Source organism: Eptatretus burgeri, chromosome 10, assembly GCF_056783735.1.
Source record: "Eptatretus burgeri isolate ZD-2024b chromosome 10, Ebu_testis_v1, whole genome shotgun sequence".
NCBI classification, from domain to species: Eukaryota; Metazoa; Chordata; class Myxini; order Myxiniformes; family Myxinidae; genus Eptatretus; species Eptatretus burgeri.
Window position 1 is genome coordinate 58,005,367 of NC_140970.1, and position 10,192 is coordinate 58,015,558.

Here is a 10,192-nt window from a genome sequence, read left to right on the forward strand (position 1 = left end):
CGGATGCCAGTTCACTTTGTAATGAGGAATGCCATGACAGGTGCCAACTTCAGCATCTCACGGTAGCAACATCACTTGACAGGCCTTGACTTGCAGATGACGTTGCATTATTGGCTGAAGATTCTGCTTGGCTGCAGTATGACTTCTAGCTTGGAGAAATGCAGTGCCAAAGTGGGCTTTCGCATCAGCTGCGCAACGACCAAAACCATTATCACACAACAATAACAAAGAAAACATTGAGGAAGTTGGTTGGTCAAGGAAGGAAGTTGGTTAAAGTTGGTCAAGAAAACATTGAGGAAGCCAACCATTTCCTAAATTTAGGTCGGACACTTACTCTCCAAGGAAGGTGATGCTGAGATTGATGTCTGCACAAGAATTGGCAAGGCAGCCTCAGTTTTTAGCACCTCTGCAAAGTATGGAAATTAACCACGATTAATATTGCCACCAAGCTAAAACTCTACATGTCCATTGTTGTGCCCATTGCAATTTTATGTCAATGAGACATGGAAGAGAATAGTAAAGGTGTCACATCAACTGGACGTGTTCTACCAATGTTGCCTCCGCAAGATTCTTGGAATCACTTGGAGAGACCATATCACAAACAAGGAAGTGTTGAAGAGATCTTGGTAAAGGTGCTTCTCAGATATCATAACAGAAAGAAGGTTGAGGTTAGTCGGACATATCTTTCGTCTCCCTGATACCCACCATTCCAGAGTAGCCCTCAAATGGATACCACTCGGTAGTAAAAGGAAACAGTCGCCCAAAAAGGTCTGGTAAAACTCTTTCAAAGGAGGCCTGAAAACAAGAAGCATGGATGAAGGCAAGAGAAATTGCTATGGACCAGACAAGATGGTGACACTTTGCTGCCCAGTTCCCCACGAGGAACAGGAAAAACGAAGTATAATCAAACGGAAGACCAAGAAGGAACCCGAACAAGCAAAAAGCAAAGATGAAGTCATCAGGAGAAACCTGGATAGGATTTGAGTTTCAGCTGCTACTCCGCAACCCTCAAACCCATCCAGGCACAGGCAAGTGGCCTTACAGAAAAATTTCTGCAAGAATTCACTTCTCCTTCGAGAGATAAAAAACAAAAGAGAGGAATAGAGAATATAAGAGATGAGAGAAGAAATACCAAGAATTTTCATGAAAATAAGATTGTGAAATTTTTTTTTTAGAAATAAATATGAAAGGAACAAAGATGTTAGGAAGAAGACAAATAGATAGACTTCACCAGTTACTCCCCAGGCTCGAACACAGCAACATGTACAAGCTCCATGAGCACTTGGCTGCTCAAAATTCTTGGAATCCCATGGAGAGAGATTTTCTTTATTCACTCTCCATGTGATTCCAAGAAAAGTAAGTCTCCCAGAGACTTATATACGCAGCCTTTTTATAGAACTTCAACTCACCCCACGCTTCACTTCGCCATCCCCACTCCCCTCATCCTTAGGAGGAACTGCCTTCGTGCTGGTTCTTGGTACGACATTCTTTTACAGGCACCCACGAAACATGCCTGAAGCAGCCCTCGGGACACTAGTGAAGAGAATCGGCTCATGAGCGTCCATTTTTGGTGCATTCCTTTGTCACTGGCACTCATGAAGCAGTTTGAAACAGTTTCAGGGGCTGTGCAAATAATAATCCGTTTGTGGGTGATGAAAATATGCGGCAGATGGTTTGTGGAAAGGAATGTGGAATGACGAAAAATCATATTTGGGATTTATAACAACACAATCGCAATGCAGTCTGGATTCAGATCGAGCCTGTCAGTGGGATACAAAACGTAAACTATTCAGCCTGCTGGAGGTATGTGCTCTACCGAGTGGCCTTTCTAGTTCTGCTTCTTGTTATTCTCGTTTTCATCCTATGTTAACGTCCGTTCTGTCCATGTTCAAAAATGGACATCCTATGTTAACGACTCCCGCTCAGAACGGATGCATGTGCACGACCCATCCACACAATTGGTTTCAAACTGCCCAGAGTACTGCAAACACACTCCTTGGACCTCGATGCAGTGATTGCTGCCAGAGGTAGACATAAACAGTAATTGAGATAGTTTCTTCCACATTGGATACCAACATGAAAACATTCACCACAACGCAGCATTACATGATTACATCAATGAAATGACGTAATTATTCAGCATTTATCTCCATCAGAGGTTTACACCTAATCTGTGTACCATGTCACATTAATTAATCACATCAACAACAATCACGAGATCGTTTTTTTTTTTAATGGCAGAGAATACATTTGTGGTGACATAATGAGTAAAGGGCACATTCTGTTTTCAGAGCCTTCTCATCTCGTGAATGTAATGAGGGGATATTTTCCAAAAAGTTATGTGACAGGAACATGCTAAGTCAGGCAGATGTAACAGTATTGATGTGACATAATGATTCTGTGACCTTGTTGTACTGTGCTGCAGGTGAAGCAAAAGAAGAAAGGAATCTTTAAACGCGTTCGCCATTGTCTAAAGAAATTCAAGCCAAAATGTTGGCAACGCCAAGGTAGGAAGATGAACATGAAGAACGTATTAAAATATAAACCTCATGAGTGCATGTGCATCATTCACTTATCTTAAGATCCATGTTTGATTTTTTTGCAATGATGTGATGTCATCGATGTAATTTCATACTTAAATGCTCGGACCTCTTTCCGTTTGCCATATATACTGTAGACTGAACCACCTGAACTACCCACCTAAACAACAAACCCCAGATCGTTCCAAAGGCACTGACCGATGCTCTTCCACGAACCCTCAAGCAAGGAAGCAGCACATACCATTTTTAGTCTTTGGTATGCTTTGGCCGCAGGTTGAATTGCCGACCTCACAGACAAGTGGACGTTCTAACCATTATGTCACAGACTCTGGTTACCAAGCCTTAATCCTTGGCCTGCCTGCACTATTTCATCTGAAATGAGAACAGGAAGTGTTAAACAAAAGTTTTTATCAGCAAGTCAATTTACAACAACTACAATTCCTGAAGAAATGCATCTGCCTTGGTATTCTTTCTTTGGACCAGTGACAAACTTCATGAGATTCGATGAAAATGGAAACCCGAAGCATGGCAATAGACATAAAATGATGGTTCCTAAAACTTAGGATAAAAGGGTTGGGTTTAACATTTCTCCAACCCCCCTCATTCCTGCCCAGCGACATTACCTGCCCCCCAACTCCTCACACCACCTCCCCATTTATTGATTTACTCACAAATACCACCCGTTACATCACTGATGGGAATACTAAGAGAGAGTGAGGATGGGGAGAGAGAGAGAGGGAGGAGGGGTGGGGGAAGAAAGTAGAGAGGGGGGGGTAGAGGCAGGGGGGAGCAAGGAAGGGAGAGAGAGAGGGGAGGAAGAGGATGTGGGAATGAGGAGGGTGGAGGAGGGAAGGGAGAGTGAGTATGGGGAGGGGGTTAGAGAGGAGGGAGGGGGAAGGGAAGGCAGCATGATGAGGGGAATGCAGTGTGATGAGGGGATGGGAAATCAGCATGAGGGCAGGGGAAGGGAAGGGAAGACAGCGTGAGGGAGGGTAAGGGAAGACAACATGAGGGGAGGGGAAAGGAAGACAGCGCGTGGGGAGGGTATAAGAAGACACCATGACGGGAGGGAATAGGAAGACAGCAAGAGGGGAGGGTAAGGGAAAACAGCATGAGGGGAGGGGAGGGGAAGACAGAATGAGGGGAGGGTAAGGGAAGACAGCATTAGGGGAGGGTAAGGGAAGACAGCGTGAGGGATGAAGAGGGTAAGGGAACACAGCATGAGAGGGAAAGACAGTATGAGGGGATGGAAAGGGAAGACGATGTGAAGTGAGGGGAAGAGAAGACAGCATGAGGGGATGGAAAGTGAAGACAGCATGAGGGGATGGAAAGAGAAGATGGCGTGAGGGGAGGGGAAGGGAAGACAGCATACAGGGGTATTACCGGGGTGAAAGTGCTTTCAATCGTCGATTGCGAATGCGAACTTGTTGCTGTTGTAAACTTTGGTTTCTTTGAATCTGCATTCTCAACCATCACTGATAGGTACTCTCTCTGGTGTTTGGTTTTCAAATGTTTCAGAATATTGGATGTTTACAGAGATGAGCAAGGTCTATTGAACAAAGTTTGCTTGCAACTTTTGGACTGTCTTCTTTAACCTTCCCAAAATCATACCAAACTGCACTTCTGGACCTTTTAAGCGACATGTTGTCAAAACCTTTATCAGTCACTGTATTGTCTACCCGTCCGTCAACAAAAGCAACCAGCACACTTTACCGGCCAACTCTAAATGCCTTGCTTTTCAATTAAGAGGAACATGCCTTTGGCTATATTGCAAAAGGGATGCCCCAAGGACATGTTCCTTTTCAAGTAATACATTACCAGACCATGTGTCACCAGAACATGGCCAACAGGGATGCAAAATAATTTTCCCTGAAAAAAACATTTCTATGAAGTAGGAATTGCTTTCATCCTTCCGAGGTCGTCAAAATGAGTACGAGCTTGCTGGGATGATTGAGCCATTCAAGCATCCTGCATCGGAGTGGCGACCCATCCAGGATTGTGCCCAATAGCCAAGGAGACTGCTTTGGTTGCACCGACGCTCTGCACAGAGAATGGTCCCAATATAATGGAATGGAATTGCTCAGAATCAACGTCAATTCCTGTTAACTACTCGATTCCTTTTGATTACATGGTTGGAATAGAGTACTTTGGAAATGATTCCACCGACCACTATTAAGCACACAAACAGAAGAAACGGTTGGCTGGGACATACTAAACACCGTCAAGATGATCGGAGTATCAAACAATGTATGAATTGTACAAATGAACAACATTTTCTAGCAGTCAGACTGCTGCTGCTGCAGCCTGTTCCAAGTCAAGACATCATTGAGCAGACCCCAAAAATGGTGAATTTAGACCCCAACAAGGGAGAGCTGGCTGATAAAGAGGCTGACCAAGGATGAAGCCTTGGAAAAGGAAATTTACCCAAACACCCAATTTGCATTCCTGCATTTCCTTGGAGTTCCTTTAGTATGCATGCTGGGTTTCATGGATTTGGAGTTATGGAGGAGACGAGCACACACACACACGCACACGCACACGCACACGCACACGCACGCACACACACACACACACGCCAAATCCATTCCTATGCTGTCAATGGTTGCAAACTGCTTGTGACATTCAGGTTAAGTCCTCTCTGCGACAATCTCTTCCTGTGAAATATTTTCTTACCTCAAGGGTATTCATTCAAAATTGCTCTTGAACATGTTAAGATGAGGTTTCAGACACAGAAAGTGTCTTCCTGAAACCCCTATCAATAACTAAGCAGAGACAGAAATACAGTATCCCAAATGTGAAGGATATGGATCCGGAATTGATTAATCTTACTGTCAGTGATGTATTTCCTGCACCAGAAGCATTATCTATATTTGATTCAACTGTTGCTTCAACTTTGGCGATCCCAAATAATGTATAATTAATCTGCATCACATAAGGATCTTTCTTTTGGAAATGTGATACATAGGGTTAAAATGTCTGCATCTGGTGAATCCAAATACATAGAATGAGGGGGTAAGCATTCGTGTTAGATATTGTTACGAATTCGCACCCACCGGCATGCGAACGACCACTTTTCACTAATAGTTGCCGCTCGCCCACCGGACGGACAATTCAGTCGTGACCTTCCGGAACAATGCCGGAACCCTGTCACTGGTGGGTCTTCAACCCCACCACGGCCGAGCCAATTTTCGACCCGCGCAAAATAGGGTCAATCGCCGAATATCGATATACCTAAGTACCTGCGCGGGTAGCCAACCGGGAGACCGTACCTCGGCGCAGGTCGGCTTGGACACGAACCGCTCAAGCGGTCCGTTCCGTTCTACGGTGATAACAGAGTGATAATCCAATTCTATTTTACGGGTATTTAAAACCCAACTAATATTCCGAGATGCAATATGGCATTCCAATGGGGGGAAAAGACACTACGAACGGGTAACATTCACACAAGCACATTTATTATTTTCACACAGGCACATATACAGCCATGCAATCAATGCAGGTATTCAAGAACACGTATACAGGCAAACAATCATGCACGGGACGGGGACAAAGACACGAGCAAGGTGAAAGCACTACGACCATCTGTCAGCAATTATCTAGTCACTTAACAGTTTTTACTTACAGGACATGGCGCCACCAACATTCATTCAAAATAAAGGAAAAGGCCACCCTCAAAGACGAGGGCGCCATACAGGGTCAGTAGACCTTTATGGCGTGGATCCTTGTTGACCGAACGGATCCCACGAGACCGTTGCAGGTTACCTGCACCCTCGTGGTGCGATGGTGGGCGAGCTCTCTCCGGCGCTCTCCTCCCTGGTGCACAGGCTGCGCGGCAGAGCTGCAAAGCAGCGCCTCCCGTCCGCGTCCTTTGCGCCTCGACCCGGACCACCGCGCACAACACACACGCCTTGGCGCGCCCAAGGATAAGGCACCACCTTGACGACGACGAAACCACCAATGCACACGAAGAAGACCACCAGTGAACCACCACGAAGATGACCACCAACCCGAAGACGACAAAAAACAAAAAAGCCCCCAACTGGTGTCCTGCGCGCCCTTATATCCCCCAGTTCCAACGCCTCGCTCCTCCCCGTTTTTCGCTCCGCCCCCCTTCCAGCTCCTGCGGGAAGCTTCGAGAAAGGGGGCATTCCTTATCTCCAGCGCCTCACTTGCACGAACCAACCAATGACGAACGAGCTCCCCGATCGGCGCGCGGGAAAACCAGGCGGGAAAATCCGCGCGCCACCGATAGAGTTGTGGTTTGGGTTTGTGGAGAAGGGGATCGGCAGTTGGTTGTGGTTTGGTTTGTGGAGAAGGGGATCAGCAGTTGGCGTAGCGGGGAAGGTGGTTAAAATGTGGTTGGTCCAAAATAACGATAGTAAAGAAGAACACTATCTCAAAGGATCACAGCCCTGTGACACAAATAATACCCATTAAACAACAGTGGGGAACTCTAACTGAACACGGACTTATCGGCATAACTAACTAAGGACCTATATGGTGTTCTGCGAATTTCCACAGCCGTAACAATATTATGGTTAGGGTACAACATAACAATGACATCCAGGCTTTTAACAGTTTTAAATATATTTTAAAAAATAAATGACGTCGTTCACTGGAAATATTGTTTATCCAGGAACACCCTTGGTCCCTACCATTCCACATAATGGAGGTTCTTCTTGTAAAATTGTTTTGTTACATCAGTGTGTGAGAGACTTTATTTTCCCACTATTGGGGTAATTTGAACAAGGAGGGACAATTCAGTAAAACATGTGCAGTATTTAATATGCTTAAACTTATCTGATAAATGGAGCTGAGCCCACATTGGTTGGGGCCTTCTCCCCATCCAAGTGCCAATTTTGATGGTTTCTTGATGTGATAATTTCACACGAGTTGAAAAATGGTGAACGATTGTATTCCGAATCGTTTTTTCCCCTTTCACATTCCCCTTTATGCCCTCCACAGATACCACAGTATAATTGACATCTGTATTACAAGTCCACAACAAACAATCAATCCTGCACTTCCCTGCATATGTTGTGTCAACCCCCATTTGCTGCTCTCAACGGAGGTGGGTGGCTGTTTCTCAGCAAAGTTATTGATGCATTGATTTGTATGAAAACACTTCGTCAAACGAACCAAATCCTGGTGTGGAGTACATTGAGGGGTTTTCACATGGATTAAGAGGGGAGTGTTTCACCCGTTTAATTTCAGCTCGAACATGTACAGAATTTTGTTTTCCAGGATATTGTTAACCATTCATGGATTACCGAAAATCCTGAAACGGTGCCGAAACTCACAGAAGAAGGTTAAAAATCATCTCAAGCTTCTCACTTTTCCAAGATATAACAATTTTTGTATTCCAGAAAATTTGTTTTCAGGTGCTGGGACAAATTATAATGTCCATGGTATGGCAGATTTAGATTCAGTAAAATTAAAGCAGCAGTAAAACCGTCTCTCCAGTTATAATGTGGAGACACTGTTTATGTCCCAAGCAACAATCAGCCATTTTGCTAAACATCCTTGCTTTGCCGGTCCAAGGGAAAGCCAAACCTTGTCATCAATCAAGTACTGCTAGAGAGTGTTAACAGCTGTCATTTGCCGGTCCAAGGGAAAGCCAAACCTTGTCAACAATCAAGTACTGCAAGAGAGAGTTAACAGCTGGCCTTTGCTGGTCCAAGGGAAAGCCAAACCTTGTCAACAATCAAGTACTGCGAGAGAGAGTTAACAGCTGGCCTTTGCCGGTCCAAGGGAAAGCCAAACCTTGTCATCCTTCCAACTGCTTGAGAGAGATAACAGCTGGCCTTTGCCGGTCCAAGGAACAGAACAAAGGCTGAGTGTCTTAGCACTTAAAGTGAAGTGACCTTGCTTTGCCCGAGCCTTACTTTAGCAGGATAATGACAGGAACAGGCCTTACTGTCAATTGATAAAAGGCAGCTGCAGAGCCAAAGGGGAAACAATAATCCTGGGCTTTAGTCTCCCAATATAAGTTGATGATGGGAACAGGATGAACCATGTTAACAGGTGGTCACACAAGGGGCAGAGTAAAATTGTATATAAGGTAGAGCTGAACTGAGCTTGCCAGAGCTGGGCAAGACGAACTACTGTGTGTGTTCTTCACCTCTCTCCATATGCTTATGTCTTGATGTGAATGAAACTCTTCTCGACCTAAGATCGGTGTGGTCAGAACTTGATTTTAATCAGTGCGGACCTCACCTGATCTCCACAATTCCTGCCACAATCGACTGCAAAAACTCAGATCATAATACAATGATGCAACCAATCGTGCTGATACAACTCACCTATTGTTATGCTCAAAGAATTGTCGTTTTTACATGTTGATCACAGTGCACTTTCCTATCAACAAACAAAAATCAAAATTCTTCCAGCTTCAATCGTTTTTCCAACAAATGTTAATTTCCTTATTTCAATCAGTTTTACAAAAAAAAGATATTTCTCTTCAAAAACCAGTTTGTTCACTATTTCAAAGATGAGCTTCCAACTTTTTCCCCCTTATCAGGCAAATCTCGCACACGGCCCGACACGCAGGCAAACTCACTCACACACAGCCCGACAAGCTGGCAAACTCACACACCGCCCAACAAGCAGGCAAACTCACCCATTTCATAGTAGGGTATTTTCTTCAGTGTACGCAAACAGCTATTACTTACATCTCTCCATTTAGGATGGAAATTCTTGTATGGATTCCTGGACTTAGAGATCACATTCACTTTCGTACCTCCTCTCTCGTTCTCGCAACTAGCGCTGTTATCTGAATATTTCCTCCCCATACACCCTGGGGAGGGAGGAGAGCTATCGCCAGTAACATTTTCTGTACTTCTTTTTAAGGGGAGCTTATGTGTCTTTTAAACTCCCATTTATGCTCGCACTTTTCGTCTTCTCTCAAGGCTCTCTTCGGCACACCTGCCACAGATTTTCCAGTTGACTAGTTTTTGTGTCGTTTTGTCTTTTCCATTATCTAATTTTCCCACCAAGATGTTTTAATTTTCCCATGTAAAAACAATTTTGTCGACAATAAAAGCTCTCAAGGAGGTCAGAACAAGTTCGTAGGCTTGGAGACGAGCCGCCCACCCTTTACACTTCAGCCAAAGTGCACACATTCCTTCACAGTGGGGAATCCATTCCCCCCGCCCAACTTTTTCATTGTTCACAGCGCAGTGATCACGAGCGACCTTTACTTTATTTTAAAGAATCATCCGTGGTTCATTTCACATTTCCAAATTCTGTCACATTGATCTCAATTCATGTTCTTTAAAACGGATGGTATACTGTTTGAGCTGCCGCTCCTCCTAGCCCGGAGTTACTTCTCGGACCGGGAAGGCAGAAGCTGTAGCCAGCAGTCCCATGGCTCCCAGGTCCGGGCACAAACTTGGTGTGTTATTCACATATGCAGGTGAGTCACCTGCATTGATTAACTTGTGTCTCTAATTTCAGTATTTTCTGTTCACCAGTTTTCTAGCCACCTCATTTACTTGAAGGGCTTCTTCTTCCCACATCTCACAAGCTTCTAGATCTGACTCGGGATTCAATTTATCACTTATCTGGTGTTCCAGCCGGCATGACAAATTATCTACAATTTCTGATCTTAAGGAACCCCATCTCGGGAATGGGTGTGGGTCCCTTTGTCCACT

The 10,192-nt window shown here is 44.6% G+C and overlaps 1 protein-coding gene across 1 annotated transcript in view; it reads left to right on the top strand.

The window, feature by feature from the left end:
• The window catches only part of LOC147018647 (sperm motility kinase 2B-like), an 84,705-nt gene extending 76,650 nt beyond the window's left edge, over window positions 1–8,055 (top strand). The window contains exons 11-12 of the mRNA XM_085898533.1: window positions 2,426–2,507; window positions 7,506–8,055. Coding sequence (XP_085754659.1) covers window positions 2,426–2,507; window positions 7,506–7,519 — 96 coding nt within the window. The 3' untranslated portion in view covers window positions 7,520–8,055. The remainder of the gene's footprint in view (window positions 1–2,425; window positions 2,508–7,505) is intronic.
• The last annotated feature ends 2,137 nt before the right edge of the window (window positions 8,056–10,192 follow it).